This window comes from Ailuropoda melanoleuca, chromosome 8 (assembly GCF_002007445.2).
Source record: "Ailuropoda melanoleuca isolate Jingjing chromosome 8, ASM200744v2, whole genome shotgun sequence".
NCBI classification, from domain to species: domain Eukaryota; kingdom Metazoa; phylum Chordata; class Mammalia; order Carnivora; family Ursidae; genus Ailuropoda; species Ailuropoda melanoleuca.
The window spans coordinates 45,613,875-45,636,713 of record NC_048225.1 but is presented as its reverse complement, the minus strand read 5'-3'; the positions used below and the strand labels follow the sequence as shown (position 1 = coordinate 45,636,713).

The following is a 22,839-nucleotide window of genomic DNA, read 5'->3' as shown; positions in this document are numbered from 1 at the left end:
GAGAATCAAACTCCCTGAGTGCACTGCCCCTGCCTGCTGTTCAATCTCACAACCCTGAGATCATGACCTAAGCAGAAATTAAGAGTCGGACACTTAACCAACTGAGCCACCCAGGTGCCCCAATTATATTAATTTTCTGTTTAAAGTTATTCAGGGGTTCTCCATTGCCTTTGGGATAAAATTTAAACTCCTCTGTAGGTAGGTTACCTAAGGCATCTATGTTCTCAACCTTCTCTAACACTCTAGCCTGGCCTCTCCCTCTAAGCCCTACCTCAGCTTGAGGTGCGGCCATTCTGGACTTGAAGTTCCTTAAGCATGTTACTTTTCCATGGGTCCTTGAATATTTGCATCTGCTGGTCCCTGTTTGAGAGGCCTTCTTCTTCCACTCCCTTGTCCATGGCTTGCTTTGTCTCATCTTTCGTAAGCCAGGTAAGGTATAAAGCCTCAGGGAAATACCCCATTCTGGACCAGGTATCCACAGCACTCTGTTATTCTTCATGGTTTTTGCCTATTGACCTCTCTGTGTTCTCTACCAGGCTGTAAAATTCTATGAAACAAAGACTGTGTCCGACAAATAAGTGTACATTAGACACAGGTGGAATTCACTGTTTGGCAAGTGGCCAATGCACTGAACAATTTTGCTATAGAGGAGGAGTCATCAGCTTGTCCTGAAATTGTTCAATGCCTTTTCTCTTTTTTTTTTCTGTCATCATGGTAATATAAAGAACACTATAATAAAATTCCTCCTGTCAAGGAATTCATAGGTCAGTGGAAAAGACACATTTTATTCATCATTTAGTGTGAGAAGTTCTCTGCTTGGGTTAATTTATAAAGGGGACCTTGCCCAAGAGGGAAAAATCAAGAAAAGATTCTTAGAGGAAATGACATTTGAACTTAATTTTGAGGACAATCTAACTCAGTGGTAATGAGCTGTATCTGTTGGGCATGGCGCTGAATCCTAGCTTCATCTCCTACTAACATTGTGACTTTTGACAAGTTATTTACTTTCTGAGCCTCAGGGTCCTAATATGTAAAATGGAGTTGGCAGTATCCACTTCATAGGGGTGTTACTAAATGTGATTAGTTTATTACTAAATTCAATGTTATAGAGAGAAAATGTAGAAAAAGTAGACACTGTAAAAGCATACAACAAGAACCATAACTTCATCATTGGATGTCTGACACTGAACAAAGTAACTGGAAAAAAAAACTGATATGAGAGAAGTTCTTGTTAGATTGAAACTTGTTAGATCATTGAGACTGGGAGGCTATATTTTTAATAAGCTTCCTTCATGATCCTAATGAATAACACTTGTGAGAACTACTATGTTAGCACAAAGAAAAAGTTAAGAATAACAACTATGCATGCTGTCCTAAACCTTTATATTAGCTCATTTAATCATCACAAAGGCTCTAGGAGATAATTATCAATACTCTAGTCTCATTTAAAGGTATGGAAATTGATGTACAGAAAGGTTAAGTATTCAGCTCTAACTCAACCAGTAAGTAATAAAGCCCAGATTCAAACACAGGCCATGTGTCTCTACTTCACTGCATTTGCAGTGGTAGAGCACTGGCATAATCCATTCATACACCAAAGGTTCACTGAATATTATATGCTATATTCCAGATAATGTTCTAGGCAAATTGGATACAGAAGTGACTATATATTTACATATACCATATATTGAGGGAGAGAGATATTAACAAAGTGAGCAGTAAATAAATTAATAATATTAATTTCAGATATTGGTAAATGCAATTAAAAAAGTAATAAAGCTATGAAAGTGGAAAAAAGTGTAACGGGGATGCTGGTACTAATTTTTTTTTTAAGATTTTATTTATTTATTTGACAGAGATAGAGACAGCCAGCGAGAGAGGGAACACAAGCAGGGGGAGTGGCAGAGAAAGAAGCAGGCTCATAGCGGAGGAGCCTGATGTGGGGCTCGATCCCATAACGCCGGGATCTCGCCCTGAGCCGAAGGCAGACGCTTAACCGCTGTGCCACCCAGGCGCCCCGCTGGCACTAATTTAAATGGGGTGCACAAGGGAGAATTTTCTGAGACCCTTGAGCAGATATTAAATGATGAAAAGAGCAAAACATGTAAACATCCAAGGGGAGATTCTAGGAGGAAGATAGAATAACAAATATTAAGACTTTAAGGTAAGGAAAGCCCAGCTTTTTAGAGGAATGATGAGAAAGTATGTGTGAAATGTTCTAGGAGTTGGTGGGAAGGGCATAACATCAGAGAGAAAAGCAGGGGTCAGATTGTATAAGGTGTTGTAGTTGATGATAGTGAGTGTAATTATTACCTCTTGAAGAGTTTTAAGAATAAAAGTGGTATACTCTGGTTTATATTTTGAAAAAGATTACTCTGGCTACTTTGAGGAGTGGACAAAAATGGAAACTACTACAGTGGTCCAGGCATGGGAATGATATTAGCTTGGACTAGAATTCGGCAGGGTCGGTGATAATATTTGATTGATTTTGAAATGTATTTTCATGGTAGAACCGGTAGGACTTGCTCTGGATGCCAAGGGAAAAAGAGCAATTAAGCAAGACTCCTAGAGGAGGTTTTTTTGGGGGCCTGAATAATAAGGAAAATGATAGAACAAATTAGCTAAGATGAGGAATATTAGGGTAGAGGCAGCTTTTGCCTTGAGGGTAGGGAGCACAGGGAAATCATGAATTCTGTTAGGAACATACTCAGTTTAGAAGACCTTCTTGATATTCAGCAGAGATGCCAACTGGACAGTTAGCTGTACACATTTGGAATGCAGGAGAGAGATCATAACTCAGATTTGGGAATCGTCAGTTGAAAGTTGGTATTTAACACCATGGGTCTGGATGAGATCACTAAGGGAATGGGGAGAGGTTGAGAAGAGGTCTGTGCATTCGGTTTCTGGAATGCACCAACATTTAGAGGATGAGCCAGCAAGGATATGAAGACAGAGTGCCAATGAGGTGGTGAATAAACAGGAGAAATGTTTTGTCCTGCAAGACTAGGAATTATCATCTGGAAGGAAGGAGCCAGTGATAGTTGCACAGCAAACTGATGCTTGAATTTAGTAAGATGGAACCTGTCAAGACTTTGATGAAGATGGTTTTAGGACTACTGAGGGGACAAGAAAAAATGAACTAGATTAAAATAAGAAAACGAAGTAATAAAGTGGAGTTACTGAAAATAGACAACTTCCCTAGATTTTTGGTAAAGAAACAAGAATTATGAAACAACAGGAGTGGAACATAGGGCCAAGTGACATTTTGTTTTGTTTTGCTTTTTCCTATATATTACTCCATTGCTAGAGGACTTTTTTTCCTTTTTAATGAGAAATATTACATCATATCTGTATTAAATTTATCCGGGAAAAAAAGAGAGAGAGAAACTGATATTGCAGGAGAGAGAGAGGAGACAACTTTAGAAGCAGAGCCCTTAAATAGACTAGAGGTTATAGAATGCAGGTCTCAAGTGAAAGGCTGGCCTCCTAAGGGAGCAGGGAACATTTTCCAGGGAGACCACACTGGCAGAGCTGGTGATAGGAAAGCGAGGTGGTCTTCCTGTGATTGCTTGGATTTTCTCAAGGACACAGGAAGCGAAGTCAACAGTGGAGACTGAGGATGAGGGAGGGGGTGTTAGAGATGTGAGGAGAGCAAATAAGTTATGAATCTGTTGTCCCAGAGAATGAGAAAGTGATTTTTCTAAAGAATTGTATAAGAATTGCTAGGATGTTTTGAAGGTTCACTTGACATCAATAGATATAAATTTAAAGTAAGATGAATGAGTGCTACTCTAAACCCATTCATTCGCCCAGAGGCTGACATGGAGAGCTGAGGCTTTGTGGGAGGAGCACAGAAAGGGAGGGAGGAAAAGGAATGTTAAAAGCATGTGAGAGGGAGACTTGGAGTATGGTGGGTGGGGGAGGGGTGGGCATAAGAAAGGTGAAACCTGGAGGGAAATGGTAAAATCAGTGATTCAAGGTCCCAATGGAGCTGGAAGAATTTTGGCGGGGCAGGGGCACTGGAATAAATGGTAAGCCAGAAAAGAGGTGGTGTTCAACAAAGACAATACTTGACGGAGGTTTTGGGGGTGGGTGTAGGTCATGGCAGTGACAAGGTTCAGAGTGTGACTGAGACTCCAAGGGCAGGAGGTGAGATGACGTGCCAGATCCTGAAGCAAGGGAGGGTCAGAATGCAGCCTAGAACCCACAGTTGTCTCACTCCCACTGAATGTTTTACCTCACACCCAAGTGGGCTTCAATTTTCTGACCTATAAAACCAGGGTAACAAAACAGTATCATGTTTAAGATGAGGGGGCGTGGGGAGAGAGAAGGGTTGGCTCCATGATTGTGAGATCCGTGCCGTGCAACAGGGTCCTGCATTTAAGAAGGGTCACGTGGCATTTAATGCCTGGGTCTTGACATCTTTTTAGATTCTTAATAATTTTTAAACAAGGGTCTCACATTTTCATTTACACTGTACTCTGCAAATTATATTGCCAGTCCTAGAGAGAAGATTAGTGATTTAGTAGGAGAAATGTGCTCTCTTTTTTCATTTGGGCTAATTTTCCATAAGCCTAATTTTTCTCCATTTAGCATGCCATTAAAATTTAACCAAAATTCATAATGGAAGTTTTAAAGAACACATCTATCAAACACTTGACTTTTAATGTAAATTTCCTTTAAAACCACTCATGCTCAATAAAAATTAGGCTGAGAATGAAAAATTCCCTGACTCAGGAAAGTGAATAATCAGTAAACTTAAAAGGAATATAAATTTAAGTGCAGGTCTAGAGTCTGAATTCATACTTGAATGAAACAGCTTAGGAAAATACTTACATTTTTGTTTCTTATTGTAAGTAAATTATATGTTTATTATGGAATGTTTAGCAAAAAAAATGTAAACAAAAAGAACTAAAAATTATCCAAAATCCTTAACAAGAGTTAACATTTTGATATAGATTCTTTCAGGCTTTACGTATATACTTATGAATGCGAATTATGCATGTTGGTACTTATGGGATTGTATTTACATACCATTATAAAATTTATTCTTTTAATTTGATAAGATAACCTTGTTAGGCCTTCCATTCTTATATTTAAATATTCTTAAAAATACCATTATAATTTAATATAATTTTCTATTGTTTGGACATATAATAATGTATTATTAAACGCTGACTCTTTCAATCTTCACTATTATAAACAACACCGATACGAACATTCTTTATATCTTTGTACATTTTATAAGTATAATTTCTGAGTCAAAAAGTCTGCCCATTTTAAAGCTTTTGATCCGTTTTTCCAAATTTTTTTTTTTTTATGGGTGTAACAATTTCTAGGGCTACTCCATGGCAGTGAATATTAACCTTTCTTTTAAATTTTGCCAATTGGACAGACAAAAAAAACCACTTAACATCACTGTTTTCTTTGTTTATTAATAAGGTTGAACAAGTTTTCATCTGTTATTGGCCTTTTCTTTTTTGGTTGTATTTTTTCTAGGTGGTTTTTGGCCTTTCTCTTACTGACTTGTAAAATACCTTTATAGATTAGGGTTGTTACAGAGAATTTTGCTAATTTGTCAAAGCCTTGCCAAGACCCTGATATCATATTTGCAGAGATCTGCAGGATTGTTGTTATTTTTCTCTATAAGGGTGGCTTTAAGATGTATCACTTGTTTTTTTTTAAACTAAAAAATGCATGATAATGGTAGTTAAGAGATAGCATTAATACTACATAAATGAAAATACTTTGTACTGTGTCTAAAAATGCATAGCAAAATGTTAGTAATGCAAACAATAGGAAAAAGTGCCATACTAGCTCACTGAATATTTCTGTCTTTCTCATTCATTTCTCCAAATCTTGGCGATGCAATTTACATAAGGAATGTTCTGGTGATTTGGTCTGTTTGTCTCTGTGCCCTCCACTGCAAGCATTTCATTAATATTTTTATTTTGAGTCCTGTTGGAAACTTCCAAGGTATAACACACAGCTGTGTGATTTCACAAAATAATCATTAGGGTGTAGAATGTCAAATGCAAGATTGAGGTTTTGGATTGTTGGATTTTTCTTACCCTTTCCAATGTAATTTCTTCAAACTCATATTCAATTTCTGTTCCATTGACCTGTAGTAGGGAAAAAGAAGAATGATTAAATACATATTAATGGGGAGATGGCTGCATTTTTAACAATATTCAGGGTTAAGTTTCATTCAGGCTATGAATAAACCACACCTTCTTAATATTTGTGATTGTATATTTTCATCCAAATAAAATATAATCTAAGCTATTCTAAAATATATGAGTGAAACTCTGCAAAAAATAAGCAAAGCTTATTGCATTCCTTAGAATTTGTGATATTTGGGGCAGAGGGAACAATACAAAATAAGCATTGTGAGGTTATAAAGAAGAAACCGCCTAGAGGCAATGTTACAGTTACAAGGGAAATAATTTCCTAATATCTTTTAAAAATTTCCATGAACAAACACTAAAATATGACCTTAAAAAGTCAGTGGAAAAGGCAGCATAACCATATATCATATTTTGCCAAAAAATAGCATTTAGAATAACCATGTCAGATAAGAAATGCCTTTTCTTTATTGGCTCAAGCTCAGGTAATTCATCCCCATTATCCTCGTTACATTTATTAGGAAGCCCTGGACCATGTAACATAACCATGCCCATGTACTTCAGAAAAGAATGAAGTAGGACATGTTTGAAATTCCTAGTGAGAAAGCTTTAATCATCTAAACAACTCTTGCATTGATATGAATTTACAGAGAGAAATACTTAAATATAGCCAGGCAACAAATCACATATGCCTTCGATGTCAACAGATGTGCATACAGAATAGATGAAGAGTGGCTTTAAAATAATCTAACAAATACTCAATTCCCATTCTTATCACAGAGTCCCTTTCAGCCAGGCAAAAACCTCCGCGCAAGAAAATTGTCGAGGTGGCTGTGTCTTTTTTTCTTACATATGTCTTGGCAACATCATTAGCATTTAGGGACCATCTAGAAAGACAAATTTCTTTCTTTTTTTTAAGATTTAATTAATTAATTTATTTGACAGAGATAGATAGTGAGAGAGAGAGAGTACAAGCAGGGGGAGCAGCAGAGGGAGAGGGAGAAGCAGGCTCTCCACTGAGCAGGGAGTTCGATCAGACGCTTAACGACTGAGCCACCCAGGCGCCCATAGAAAGTCGAGTTTCTAACCATCACCATTTTTGTAGGGCCTTAACCAGTTGGCTTTTCCTTCCTGAGAAGAATTTAAACATAGTTCTTGCAGACTGAGAGCTCTATAAAGGCGAGGACCAGATACCCTCTTGGTTAACGGAGTCTGGCAAGAAATAATTGATGAAGGAAAGAAGAAAAGAAAAGAAAAAAGAAAAGAAAAGAAAAGAAAAGAAGAAAAGATAAAAAGAAAAGATAAAAAGAAAAGAAAAGAAAAGAAAGAAAAGAAAAGAAAAGAAAGAAAAGAAAGAAAAGAAAAGAAAAGAAAAGAAAGAAAAAAGAAAGAAAAGAAAAGAAAAGAAAAGAAAAGAAAAGAAAAGAAAAGAAAAGAAAAGAAAAGAGGACCGAAAGAATGACTGACTGAACTCAGTATTCATTTATTAATCTGATTTGTAAGCACAGGTACTTGTGAATTCTCTTGCATAAGGAATTTGGATGCAGTATCATCAACGGAAGGTGTAAATTTAACTATAATCAGCAACTATAAAGACTGATGATAGACTATACTTATGTGTGTCCACCAGCCACTTCGAGCATGTTCTTGATTTTCTAATTACATGAGCTAGTTGGTGAATCACATTTTACTGTGTTACTACATTATCAAACAGCCGTAAACCGAATTTGATTTTCTGGGCTTCAGCGAGTTAATGACTCAGAGAAGAGGACTTGATGATGTTAGGAAGCTTTAGCAGCTTTATGGAGGTTTTTGTTCTTCATGTGTAAAAGTACAAAACAAAACTCAAAGTCCCTGTATGTGTGTGCCTCCATATTAATTCCATTTTTTGTTTGTTTTTTATAACTTTCTTTAGTTGATGGATGGCAGAAAGGGAAGGCTGACTTCATGTGATATGTTTTCATTCTCCCTGTATGGCTCTGTGAAGCTTTGCTTTGCTTTAGTGACTTCTCTGTAGTGAAGCCCTTCACATTATCAAAGAGCTGAGAAGTGGGGAGAAAAAAAAAAAACTTCAAAGAAATGAAAATAGACCTCTGATAATACAATCTAAAGGCTCAGGCTGAAAGAAATGCTGTTCAGAAGTGCTTAAAAGACAAGAGTCCTTTAGTGGCATACTGTGGTCCTTCATGGTCTCCCCGAATCTTTGCTTAACCAATCTATGATCATGTATGCTGATTTTAGTTCCTGCACACACTATAGATACCTACCCCGACTGCTATTCAACAGCTCCCTGGTCAGCTAGACAAACTATTGGACACTTACAGACTCCATGAGTCTTTAGTTTTCAACCCAAACAAGTCAGGTCATTTGCCTAATTCCGTAGTATCCAGGATGTATTCATGAGATGAAATGATGCCATCCGGACTGGGATGGCACCTTGCTTTTAAAAAAATAACATTAAAAAAGGAAACAATAGACATCTTAATTGAGTATGATAAAATATTCAGCAACTCACTAACCCAGCTGTTCTGTTTAAATAATCTGTGAATAAACAATAAAAATAATCCTTGCTACCTTAAAAAAATACCATATGATTTCACTTACATGTGAAATCTAAAAACCAAAACAAATGAATGAACAAACAAAAAGAAGAATCAGAGCTATAAATGTAGAACACAAAGTCATGGCTGCCAGAGAGAAAGAGGGAAAGGAGGATGGGCAAAGTGGGTGAAAGGGAGTGGGAGATACAAGCTTCCAGTTACAAAATGACTAAGTCACAGGTACAGCACAGGGAATAGAGTCAAAGGTATCATAATAGCTTTGTAGGGTGACAGATGGTAGTTACACTTGTGGTGAGCATAGCATAGCATGCAGAATTGTTGAATTATTATGTTGTACACCTGAAACTAATGTAAAATTGTATTTCAACTATACTCAAAAAGAGAATCCTCTGAATGCAACAGGTTCTGGTGAAATTATAGAGGAATAAAAGGTTTTTAGCATAGCTGAGGCAATATCTCCACCATGAACTGAGAACATATAAAACATGGTATCACAAGAGACAATGTGGGACTTCAGGAAAGTCATTTAAGAGGTCCTAGTGTTTATTTTGTCATCACTAGGGGAGTGTGAACTCTGTTCGGCCTCAAGACACCTGAGACAAGAAATCTCACAATCTGTCTTGGCAAAAACCTTGGAGGAAAGGATAGAAAGCATAACTAAGTACACCTCCATTTTAATCAGAAGCACCTAAGAGTGGGTTGTGACATTCATGAAAATTTAGTGACTTTTCAAATGAGTACACCAATACAATACTCTTTAAATAATTTTGTCCACATTTATTTAGAGGAGTGGTTGCTTGGTAAAGAGACAAGAAGTATAAACAGTAATTGCCCCTTACCCACAATTTTATGTAGTCCCAGAAAAAACCAAAAAACTATGCTGTGAATGGGCTCCCATCATCGTCTGGGGGCTTACAATCTGTTGTCTGAGCTTGGGTTGGTGGTCTCCCTCTATTCCCAATCAGTTTACCAATACACGTCTTTAAATTCACAAAACTCTCTTCCTGAGAAGAGTTCTGCCACATGTATTTGTTGTTTTTGCTCTTGACCGGTACTATTTCCAGTGATACTTAAGTACCCAGACAATGTTTTATGCATCTGATAGTTTGGGGCCTGGACAGCTACCTGGATTGGGTTCACGTATTACAGCTCTGGCAACCACCATCACTGATAGTTTCTTCTCACCTTGAAGACTAGAAAACTGAAAGCATTGACATTTTTGTAGATATAGAAGGAATTTCCCAGTTTTGAAAAATCTGTTTTTTTTCAGATACTTGATTTTCCTAAACCTAATGGTTCTGTGGTGACAGCTGGTAGGTTTCTACAGGGGCTCGAAAATCAAATTGGTGCCACACATTGTCCTGCACTGTTCTGGGCATGTAGCCTTTTTGGCATCATAACAGAAGTTAGAAGAGTGACCAATTCAAATTCAAACTTGTTATTTAAAGTTATGATTTCAAAACTTTGAATGCTATCACCCTGCTTTCCCCCCCTTCAGTACTACTTTAACTACCTGCCCAGATGATTATATAATTTGAGGTGTGTTTTTATCTTCTGAAAAGAGGTCTTTCATGAACAACATACATGAACTATTCCATGTTTTAATGCATTTAACTGGGATCTAAAGAAATTATTTCTCCACAATTTTTTTAGGTTCTTTGCCACATGTGTAATTTCATTAAAGCTAACAGCATCTTAAAATCTGGGATAAATAAATGTTTATACAACCCCATATTCCATATTATAATAAGTGCTGATACGGTAATATGAAAGTGTTGGCTTCTTAAAACTAAACATAATCCACTCAATGAACAATTATTGAGCATGAGTGATGTGCCAAGCGGTGTGACAGGTAATGAAAAAATAGAGATTTAAGAAATTATCCCTATTCTCAATAAACACACAGTTCTTCAAGAGGCACCAAACATACTAAGGCCTCAGAGAAGTGTGATATCCAATATATAAAACATAGTGGTGGACTAGAACCACAGCTCCACTGTTGCCACAGGAAGGGACTATTTGGGGTGTGTGTGTGTGTGTGTGTGTGTGTGTATTTGATTCCTTAGTAGGATATAATATGATATATGATGTACTAATTCTGCCCTTTATTAAAAGTTATTATGACATAGTAAACAAGACTTATCTCTGAATATTATGATTTTTCATGTAAAGTTGCTGTTGGACTTTGGGAGGGGATATGATGATCATGGAGACTGGAGCATCTGGTTTTCATGGCTTCTTGCCACTCCCAGAGCAAGACAAAGCCCACGTCACTCTGCTTCATCTGTAGCTGCAGCATATAATGCAGTGCCTACCACACAGAGGCTCAATGACCAAATAAATGAGGAAATAGAAACACTGATGAATTAGGAAATGCAATTTTTTTGGATGGGTAAAATTAATGCCATCAGAGAAGACTGTGGCAGTGAATGGAGATCCAATTCCTACAAGACCCAGGCCTTTGGAAGTTTCCAGCTTAGATATCCTCATCTCTGAGATCAGCCCTTCTCAGGAGTTCTTTCTGCAGAGTCACAACCATGATCGGATGCCCCAGCAAGTCTATAACACACACACACACACACACACACACACACACACACACACACACTTGTGGTATTCATCTTAGTACATTGCCAATGGTCATCCCCCTTTCCTATTGGAGATCTATTACAGCAGCTACATCATGATGCTTTATGACTCCTTGAATCTCCTATGTACATTTTATTATGTTTAGTAGGTAAGATCGTTTCCAGAGTTAAGAAAAAACAAATAAACACAAAACACAGATCTGAATCCTATTTCCAATATTCATGAGATATGTGAATGTAGCCAATTTCCTTAATCTCTCAAAACCTTCATTTCCTCATGTGTAGAATGGTACTAAAAATTGTGAATATTAGATAATTTGTGTAAAACACCTGGCACATATCTTAAGTGATAAAGAAATTATATTTAGCTATAATATCACACAATTTTCTTCATGAAGTTTTTGGGAGCAATAAATGAGATTACACATTATCAACTACCTGGAACATAGTAGGTCTTCAATAGTGAGAGCTGTTTTGATTAGCTGGATTCATAATCTGCAAGGTTCACAAGACTTATAGGATCAATTATTGAATATTTGCTCATTTCCCCAGTAATATAAATTATAATTTAATAAGCAAATAAACTTGCTTTCTACTATAAAATCCACTAAAAGTTTTTTCTTAACCTAAACATCTCTTTCCTGAACCCATCCAAGATGTACTCCCTTGTGGAGACGAATCATCTTAGTTTTTCCCTCCCAAATCAGGTTAGTGCAGCTTTCACTAAGAATTTTATCTCCACTGGACTTTCTTCTAATCTTCTGTCTGCTCCCTCTTACATTTTCTTTTAACATTGTCTTGCCCAGTTTTGACCATCATGTTACTCTATTGGCACTCACTTCCCTAAAGCTGAACTCTTCTGGAGACTTTTGAGAGAAATAAAATGTAGCTTTGTCTCTTTGATAAAGGGGAAAAAAGATAAGGCAGTTTTGCTCTACCTCAATCTAAAAGAAAGAACGGAAGAAGGCTGATATTCATTGTCTCTATCTTTTTATCACATTAAGTGTCTCTGCTGAAGGGATGAAAAACAGGTATTGAAAAAGTGAGAGTCATTCAACCAACATGGAAACTCATCAGAATGAGAGCATTATGAGACAAAGCTCAAGGTGTGTAGCACACAACTAAGCTGTCCCTCACTTCCTTTAACTAATGTTCCTTCTCCTAGACTATCTCCACTGCCTAAAATTGTGCCCTCTATTCATATTAAGAGGAATTGTCACATAGAAATAAAAAGCTTAGAGTCTGGGATCCAAAAGACTTAAATTTCAATACCAGTTTTGTCTCTTACAAGCTGTTAGAATTCATCTTTTGTGTTATACACATTTGTGTGTCAATATGTGTGTCAATATTGTTTAAACAGTAAGCAAAAATTCTGTTTAAGCTTTGTGGAGCATCTGTTTTAATTTAAGGTATGGATCTGGTTAGTTTAGTATCAATTATATATCAATATCAATTGTAATGAGACTCATTTAAAAATATGCAGTTTGAAAAGAAGCTAATCATAGTAAATACTTCTTACTTTTAATAAACACAAGCTATAAAAATAACTGTTGATATTCTTAGTCAAGATTCTAATTTTGATAAGATCACTATTCTTATTATTCACCTGCTTGTGATCTACAAGTAAACCCTGATTTCATGTTAAAATTTCTAATTTTAATTAAATTTCTGAGCTCAGTGAACTGATAAATCATAGCATCCACCAAATAAAAAAAATTAATCAGTATCTTATAACCTGTCCCATTCTTAAACAATTTTCCTTTGGTTTTGTTATTCCCTCTGCTTTTGTTATTAAGACTTCATAACACAGAACTTTGGGTTTAGAAAAGTGATCTTAGACTCAATAATTACTATGTGTATTTTTTTTATTTAATTAGAAGCCACAGGTTTTTAAAAATTGTTGTTATTATTATTAAACAGCTTTTCACCTGTAAAAATGTGATAAATTTTCCTGGTATTTCTGTCAAGAGACATAAAGGAAAATAGCTTAGGTTCTTACATGTATAAAAAGAAATGATAGATAGATGATAGATGATGATAGATGATAGATAGATAGATTGATAGATAGATGATAGATAGAATGTTGTCTTGATTAAAGGCTTCTCTAAAGAAGGAAAGACATAGTGCTTAGTAAGTTCAGAACTGGATTTGCCTCTGATATGGACATGGCACATTTCTTCCCAGCTTTGCTCCCTTGCTTTGCACCATATGCTGGATGGAGTAATAATAGGTGATTTTAATGCTTTCACTTGGCTCCAGCCTGATGTATGCTGTTTTGTTTGGGGGGGGTTAAATATTACATAAGTTAAAACATGTTCTTTGAGAGCAGTAAATGGTGTTAAGAACACATTGATCAATGGTTGTGAAGACATCAAGATCCACTAGGTTTTTGTCCCATTAATTCCTCTCCCTCACTTTACTATCCCCATGAATAAATCACTTTGTCAACTCTAAGCAGTGTCCAAGAGAATCAAGAGCTCAAACACATGCCAAAAGATTTAGAGCAACAAAAACAAAGTGAGTGCTGAACCATAAGATGAGACTTCACAAATGCAATGATGTGAGCTGGTAGGAAGAATATTTTCTTTCTCTTGGGTATAATACAACTATAGTAAGAGGCAGAATATCAGTTCACCCAGTTCTTCATCTCCAACTTTTCTCTTTAATCTGCAATCTTGTTTCCACCAACATACAACAGCAGAGGATCCACGAAGACTTTCCCACACTTGAATACAATGATCTTTTCCCAGCCTCAGGCTCTCTGGCTTTCCTGCAGTATTTAACACTCTGGAGTGACCACCACTTGAAATTCCTCCTTTCTTCTGTCACATAGTTGATATTCTCGCTGGTTTCCTTCCCTACTGCTCTGTCCATTGCATTTTCTGTTTCCTTTCTTCCTGCCAGATATGAGCATTTGCCAAGGTCTGTTCCTTTCTGTTACGCAATCTCACTCAACTTTTATTTTCTAAGTAAATGCCCTGATGTCACCCCAGTCTTAATAAGTCTGAGATAGGACTAATCATGCTTAATTACAATCATCATTTACTCCAGTCTATTCTCTGTATTTCTTAAGGAAATCCTCCCCCCCCTTTTTTAAGATTTTATTTATTTAATTTTTAAGTAACCTCTACACCCTATGTGGAACTTGAACTTACACCCCCTGAGATCAAGAGTTGCGTGCTCTACCTACTGAACCAGCCAGCAGCCCTGGGAATCCTCCTTTTCATATGTGTCCTTTATATTTGTTATCAATACCTAACATCCTATTTCAAGTTCTAAACTATTACTTTCTTAATACCATCAATATAACTTCCTAAAAACATTTTTACTTAGATCATTTTTTTCAATATCAACCTATTTTTCATATCCTTTGAGAGCTACCTTTTATTTTAAGATTTTTACTTATTTATTTGACTGAGAGAGAGAGAGAGAAAAAGCAGGGGGAGCTGCAGGCAGGGGGAGAAGCAGGCTTCCCTCTGAGCAAGGAGCCCATGCAGGACTCAATCCCAGGACCCTGGGATCATGACCTGGGCTGAAGGCAGACACTTGACCGGCTGAGCCACCCAGGTGCCCCAAGAGCTACCTTTCTAAAAAGCAATGTTATCGTCATGTAATAATGCTGTGCAAGTAGCTTTAAGTAAATTTCTTTATCCTTAAAGAACATTTCAGAAGATCCACCAGCTGTCCCCAATCTACCCTTGTAGCTACAGACTCTGCTTCTTATCTTCAAAAACATTTTCTACTCAAGTAATTGTGCTGAAGCTTCTATAAAGCAACTCTTTTCTTTGGTATTTTTATTAATGTTATACAGTGCACCCTCAATGTCTTTATTTTAATCCATGCTTATTAAAATCCCAATTAATTTTAAAAAAACATATTGAATGTCTAGAATGTCCCAGGTACTATGTTAGTGTGTTCGGTCCTAGGGATACAATAGTAACGAGAACAAAGCTTCTGCCTTCATGAAGCTAGATTCTATGTGGGGATATGGAAAGCTTCTATTACTGCCAACATAAGGCTATCTCTTCCATAAAGTCAAAAAGATATTTCTTAACAATCTCCTGGTAATTATCACCCTATTCTCTAAATTGCTCCCCCCAAATGCTAATAACAATAATTACCACCACCACCACCACATTCTGTTAAGTATCTACTACATGCCAGGCACTATCATAAGTTGCTCTAATAATTAAAATAACCCTGAGAGTGAGACATTTTAATATTAATTTTACTATTAAGAAAGTCAAGCTTTTAAGTTAAGTGGTTTCTCCAAGTTTATACAGTTTAAAGTAACATGAAATGAGGACTATCTTATTCATCCTTCTCATCATTTAGTGATGGGAAGTATGCGCTCAATACAAATTTGTTGAACAAAATTAAAGAATGAGTGCCTATTCGGAGGAAGGCAGGGATGGAAGAATCTAGTGCTTGAGTCAAGGGAAGTCTAATGTTAAAACGCTAGTCTTTCTCCCTAATTGTACATAGCACAGTCCCTCTCGTATTGTACTTGTGGTCTTCCTCAAGATCCAACTCCTTACATTGTGTTTTATCTTTCCTGACACACAGTCCTCCTGCTCAGATGAGGCACTATCTTTGATTTTTCTCTTGTGGCACCTAGCATAATGACTTGCCCATAGAGTCATTTCATAAATAGCTATTGAAGAAATAAATCAATTGAAACTTATCTTAAGGGATTCTTATTTGCTGCAGATCTTTCAAATTCCTCTGTCTTCAAAAGTTCTTCTCACCATTGTTAGTTTCCAAACGAGTGAACTGCCTTAATTTCCCTCTCATCATTTTACTTCAAATCTTGCTAACAATAAACTGTCCCCCTTTTCATCTGAATTTATGTCACCCTTTCAGCATCCTTCAAGATCAATCCATCAAATCAACAAATATCTATTGAGTGACTATCCCCATCTTCTTTGCTAGCTTATATGATCTCTTTTTATCTGATTTTAAAAGCACATCACTATCTTCACAACCTTGGAAAGGAGCTATAGAGCTATACTGCCCTGCTAATTCATCTGCTATTTCATCTTGACCACATGAAGAAGGTTTTTAGTTGGGTGATTCTGGAAAAATGCTTTGATCTGCTTGTTACAAAAAGAGTCAGATTAATCTTTCTGGAACAGACTTCTGCTGCTTATTTTATTTCACCTTTCTTGAAGTACATTAGTGATTTTGGTGGCAAATATCAGGAAAAGCAAACACTGCAGTAGCCTAAGGTAGCAATACTGGTTGGTGAAAGCTACAGACTGTCTAGACAAGCTAGAAATTTAACAGGGGAACCTGTGGAATGAGTCAAGGAAGGTCTTGATAGTTACAACATATTACTGCCAGACTGGAACACTGAATGCATGGGCAGGGTCATTCAGATACTGTGGAGACTGAAGAAGGTCCTATCGCCTACACATTCCTGGCTGGATGTGAGACCTTTCACATAGGTGGATGAGTTATTTATTATTTATTTATTTATTTATTTTAATGCAGAGGAGTTATAATAAGGTCTTTTGAAAAATAAAATTTCAGACAGATTTGTATACTGCTTGAATTTGAACACATTTCTTAACCCACTTGCAAACCCATTGGCAACTGTGCCTTACTGGCACAAGGTGTTTAAATATAACCTCTGACCAATAATTGGCCTACCAGTAAGCTATGCTGATCTAGAGGCAACCAGAGGAATCCAGGATTCAAAAAAAAAAGAAAAAGAAAAGAAAGAAAGAAAGAAGAAAAAAAGAAAGAAAGAAGAAAGAAAGAAAGAAAGAAAGAAAGAAAGAAAGAAAGAAAGAAAAAAGAAAGAAGAAAAGAAAAGAAATTCAAAAGAGACATCAGCAGCTAAACAATGCAGGGATGATAGATTCTACAGATCTAGCCCATATATGTGACTAAAGGTACCCCTCAAAATAAAAAGAAATGACAACTGGAGATGGGGGAGAGGAAAGAACAAATCAGAATCAATAGTTGTTTTAACATGTTATTGTAAGGCTTATTTTCAAAAAGAAATGATATGACATGCAAAGAAAAGTATGACCTATACACAAGAAATAAAGCAGAAAATAGAAATTGTATCTGAGGGATCCCAGATACTGGAATTAGCAGATAAGAATTTGAAAGAGGATGCTGAGCTCTCCCTGTCCCACATTTACAAGATATCAGACACATCCAAGGCAATAAACCAGAAAGCAATCTGAAGACTGGCGGAACAAACTCTACAACTAAAAATAGCAAAGAAGCTGCATCTAAAAGGTTGGGAAGGTTAGGAAGGTGGAGAGAGGCTGCCAGTAGGATGGAGGGACCTATGTGCAGGGAAAGGACAGAGAAATAGGACCTCACACCAGGAAGCTCACATGAGGAAGATTAATCCCAATAATGTTTGTCTTTAAAAACCAGAGGGGCTGAATTCCATGAGTTTTTAAAACCACTGGGACTTGAAGCCTGGAGCTTGAAACATCATCTGACTCAGCACTGGGTGAGTCTGGAGGGTGAGTGATAGCTGGGTCAATGACACCTTAAAAAGGCTGCAGCCTACACAGAGAAGCAACATAAAAATTGCGGAGGAGGAAGAAATGGGAGACAGATCTATTCATACCGATTTTGGAGTGTGTTCGGATGCTTCTCCAAAATTGAGGAAGCTGAAAGTCTCCATTTTCCTCCTCCACTCCTCAGCATAAGCACAGAGCCACCTCTAAGAGGTGGGGCTGCACAGACACTTGCTACTGAAACTGCTAGCAGTGTATCCTCCCATGAGTTCTCCTGAGGACTCACCCACTCCAAACCTGTTAGCCTTGGTTCTGAGCTCAGGACAAATTTGATTAACACATGCACCTTGCTCATCCGCCGGGCACATGGCTGCCACCACAAGTCATACCCAGCCACGCACCTCCAGCCAATGATGTGGTCCATGCCCAGCCTCACATTCCTGGCTGCCTGGCTGCCACAGAGCTTTGTGGATCTGATAGGACCAGCAGCGCAGTATAAATTTTGCTAACACCACCGCCCTGCTTCCAAGTCCCCCACAGGCACATTCCCTCACAGTGGGCATGCCTGGGTCCCACTAACACCACAGAGAGCAAACACAGCCCACAAGAGAAAGTCAGTGCAGACAACTGGACTGAAAGGAAAAGTGACTTAGACACAACAGCATGGTGTAAGCAATACATAGGATGTTCTCCTAAAGTGACAGGTTCTGGTGAACAGGGGACACTGTACTGCAGGGCACTCCAGAACCTCCTCTTCGTAAAGCCACTAATTTCTCAGAGCAAAAGACAAAGCTAACTTTCTTAACACAGAGAAACAGACACAGAGAGGCAGACAAAATGAGACAGAGAAATGACAGTGAAAGGATAAGACAAGGCCATGTCCAGGGATCTAAGCAAAAGAGATATAAGTAACATGCCTGATAGAGAATTTAAAGAAACAATCATAAGGATACTCACTGGACTTGAGAAAAGAGTGTAAGACATGAGTGAGATCCTTAGCACAAAGATAAGGAATAGCATAGCAGAGATAAAGGTACAATAAATGAAATGAGAAACACTCTTGATGAAATGAACAGTAGAATGGAAGAAGCAGAGGAAGAAATTAGTGACCTACAGTGCAGAGTAATAGAACGTAATCAAGCTGAACAAAAGAGAGAAAAAGGAATTATGCAAAATAAGAATAGACACAGCAAACTTAGTGATTCCATTAAATGTAATAATATTTATATTGTAGGAGTCCCAGAAGAAAAGAGAGAAAAGAAGGCAAAAAATGTATTTGATGAGATAGCTGAAAACTAATCTGGGGAAAGGAAACAGACATCCAGATCCAGAAGGCACAGAGAACTCTCATCAAAATCAACAAAAGCAGACTCACACCAAGACATATTGTATTTAAATTGGCAAAATACAGTGATAAAGAAAAAAAAAACAACTTAAAAGCAGCAGGACAATAGAAGTCCTTAATTTACAAGGGAAGACCCTTAAGGCTAGCAGATTTTTCAACAGAAGTTTTGCAAGCCAGAAGAGAGTGGCATGTGGCATAATATATTCAGACTGCTGAGTAGGAAAAACCTGCAGGCAAGAATACCCTATCCAGCAAAGCTATCATGCAGAATAGAAGAAGAGATAAAGAGCTTCCCAGACAAACAAAAACTAGAGTTACGAGAGTTCATGAACACTAAACCAGCTCTGCAAGAAATATTAGAAGGGGCTCTCTGAGTGGAAAAAAGAGACCAAAAGCGACCGTATAAAGATAGGAAACACAAAAGCAGTAAAAAGGAATATTTCTGTATAAAATTAGTCAAGGAACTCAACAAAAAAAGGATGTAAAATATAATAACATATACCTAAAATAGGGGAAGAGAGGAAAAAAGAATGGGTTCAAACTTAAACGACCATCAACTTAATATAGATTGCTATATGCAGAAAAGGTTATATACAAACCTAACGGTAAGCATATATCAAAACCACTAATAAATATGCAAAGACTAAAGAGAGAGAAATCCAAATATATCATTAAACAAAATCAGCAAAAACATAAAAGACAGAAAGACAAGAAAGAATCAGAGAAAATCTTTAAAAATAACCACAGAACAAGTAATTAAATGGCAATAAATAGACATCTATCAATAATTACTTTGAATGTAAACACTCCAATCAAAAGCCATAGGGTGAAAGAACAGATTTAAGAAAAAGCACTTATCTAAATGCTCCCTATAGGAGACTTATTTTAGACCTAAAAACACCTATGGATTAAAAGTGAGGGGATGGAGAAACATCTATCATGCAAATGGATGTCAAAAGAAAGCCAGATAGCAAGACTTATATAGGATAAAATTGACTTTAAAAGAAAGACTGTAATAGAGATAGAGAAGGACACTATATAATAATAAAAGGGACAATGCAAAAAGAAGATATAATAATTTTAAATATTTATGCACTCAACAAAGGAGCACATAAAACAGTTAATAACAAACATAAAGGAACTAATTGATAATAATACAATAATAGTAAGGACTTTAACACCCTACTTACGTCAAGGGACAGATCATCTAAACTGAAAATCAATAAGGAAACAATGGTTTTGAATGACACACTGAACAGATGGATTTAACAGATATATTCAGAACATTCCATCCTAAAACAGAATACACATTCTTTTCAAGTGCACAGAGAACATTCTTTAGAATATTAGCCCATAAAACAAGCCTCAAGAAATTCAAAAAGATCAAAGTCATACCATGCATCTTCTGAACACAATGTTATGAAAATCAATCACAAGAAGAAATTGGGAAAGACCACAAATATATGGATGTTAAATAACATGCTACTAAACAATGAATGAGTCAACCAGGAAAAAAGGGAAGAAACTTAAAAAGTACGTGAAAACAGATGAAAATGAAAACACAATGATCCAAAACCTTTGGGATGCAGCAAAAGTAGAGGGAAGCTTATAGCTAGACCTACCTCAAGAAGCAAGAAAAATCTCGAATAAATAACATAACATAACACCAAAAGGAGCTAGAAAAAGAACAACAAACAAAACCTAAAACCAGCAGAAGGAAGGAAATAATAGAATTAGAATAGAAATAGATAATGTAGAAACTAAAAATATAATAGAACACATCAATGAAACCAGTAGCTGGCTCTTTTTTTTTTTTTAAAGATTTTATTTATTTATTCGACAGAGATAGAGACAGCCAGTGAGAGGGAACACAAGCAGGGGGAGTGGGAGAGGAAGAAGCAGGCTCATAGCGGAGGAGCCGGATGTGGGGCTCGATCCCATAACGCTGGGATCACGCCCTGAGCCAAAGGCAGATGCTTAACTGCTGTGCCACCCAGGAGCCCATTAGTAGCTGGTTCTTTTTGAAAAACCCAGTAAAATTGATAAACCTCTAGCCACATTTACAAAAAAAAAAGAAAGAAAGAAAGAAAGAAAAGAAAAAGGACTCAAATAAATAAAATCACAAATGGGAGAGGAGAAATAACCAGTACCACAGAAATATAGTTATAAGAGAATATTATGAAAAACAATATGCTAATAAAGTGGACAACCTAAAAGAAATGGATAAATTCCTAGAAACATATAAACTACCAAAACTGAAACAGGAAGAAACAGAAAATTTGAACAGACTGATGACCAGCAAAGACATTTAATCAGTAACCAAAAAAAAAAACTCCCAACAAACAAAGTCCAGGGTCAGATGCCTTCATAGGTGAATTCTACTAAACATTCAAAGAATTAATACCTATTCTTTTCAGGGGCGCCTGGGTGGTGCAGTCGTTAAGCATCTGCCTTTGGCTCAGGGCGTGATCCTGGAGTTCTGGGATCGAGCCCCACATCAGGCTTCTGCACTAGGAGCCTGCTTCTTCCTCTCCCACTCCCCCTGCTTGTGTTCCCTCTCTCGCTGGCTGTCTCTCTATGCCAAATTAATAAATAAAATCTTTAAAAAAATACCTATTCTTTTCAAACTACTCTAAAAAATAGAAGAGGAAGTTAAACTTCCAAATTCATTCTATGAAGCTGGCATTATCTTGATACTAAAACCAGATATAGACACCACTAAAAGAGAACTACAGGCCAATATCTCTGATGAACATAGATGCAAAAGTCCTCAATAAATAGTAGGAAACTAAATTCAACAATACATTTAAAAAAAACATTCACCACAGTCAAATGGGATTTATTCACGGGTTGAAAAGTTGGTTCAATATTTGCAAATCAATCAACGTGATATGTCACATCAATAAGAGAAAGGATCAGAACCATATGACTGGGAAGCCTGGATGACTTACTCAGTTAAGCATCTGCCTTCAGCTCAGGGAAAGAGGGTCCCAGGGTCTGGGGATCGAGGCCCACATCAGGCTCCTTTCTCAGCTGAGAGTCTGCTTCTCCCTCTCCATCTGACCTTCCCCTGGCTTGTGCTCACTCTCTTTCTCTCAAATAAATAAATAAATAAATAAAATCTTTAAAAATATATGACCATTTTAATAGATGCAGAAAAAGCATGTGACAAAGTACAGCATCCACTTATGATAAAAACCCTCAACAAAGCAGGTTTAGAGAGAACATACCTTTACATGATAAAGGCCATATATGAAAAACCCATAGCTAATATCATCTTCAATCGGAAAAACAAAACAAAACAGAGTTCTTCCCCTAAGGTCACAAATAAGACAAGGATGTCCACTCTTACCACATTTATTCAGCACAGTACTGGAAGTCCTAGGCACAGCAGTCAGATAACAAAAAGAAATAAAACGCATCCAAATTGGTAAGGAAGAAGTAAAACTTTTACTATTTGCAGATGACATGATACTATATATAGAAAACCAGAAAGAGTCTACCAAAAAACCCTTAGAACTGATAAAGGAGTTCAGTAAAGTTGCAGGAAAATAAATCAATGTACAGAAATCTGTTGCATTTCTATACACTAATAATGAAGTGGCAGAAAGTGAAATTAAGAAAACAATCCCATTTACATTTGCACCAAAAATAACAAGACACCTAGGAATAAACCTAACCAAAGAGGTGAAAAACCTTCACTCCGAAAACTATAAAACACTGATGAAAGAAATT

At 36.9% G+C, this 22,839-nt stretch overlaps 1 protein-coding gene across 18 annotated transcripts in view; it reads right to left on the bottom strand.

Moving 5' to 3' along the window:
* DLG2 (discs large MAGUK scaffold protein 2) overlaps positions 1-22,839 on the bottom strand; it is a 1,964,683-nt gene that overhangs the window by 599,315 nt on the left and 1,342,529 nt on the right. For all 18 annotated transcript variants that reach the window (XM_034666214.1, XM_034666215.1, XM_034666218.1 and 15 more), the window contains one exon: positions 6,072-6,122. In XM_034666214.1, the coding sequence (XP_034522105.1) occupies positions 6,072-6,122 (51 nt within the window). The remainder of the gene's footprint in view (positions 1-6,071; positions 6,123-22,839) is intronic.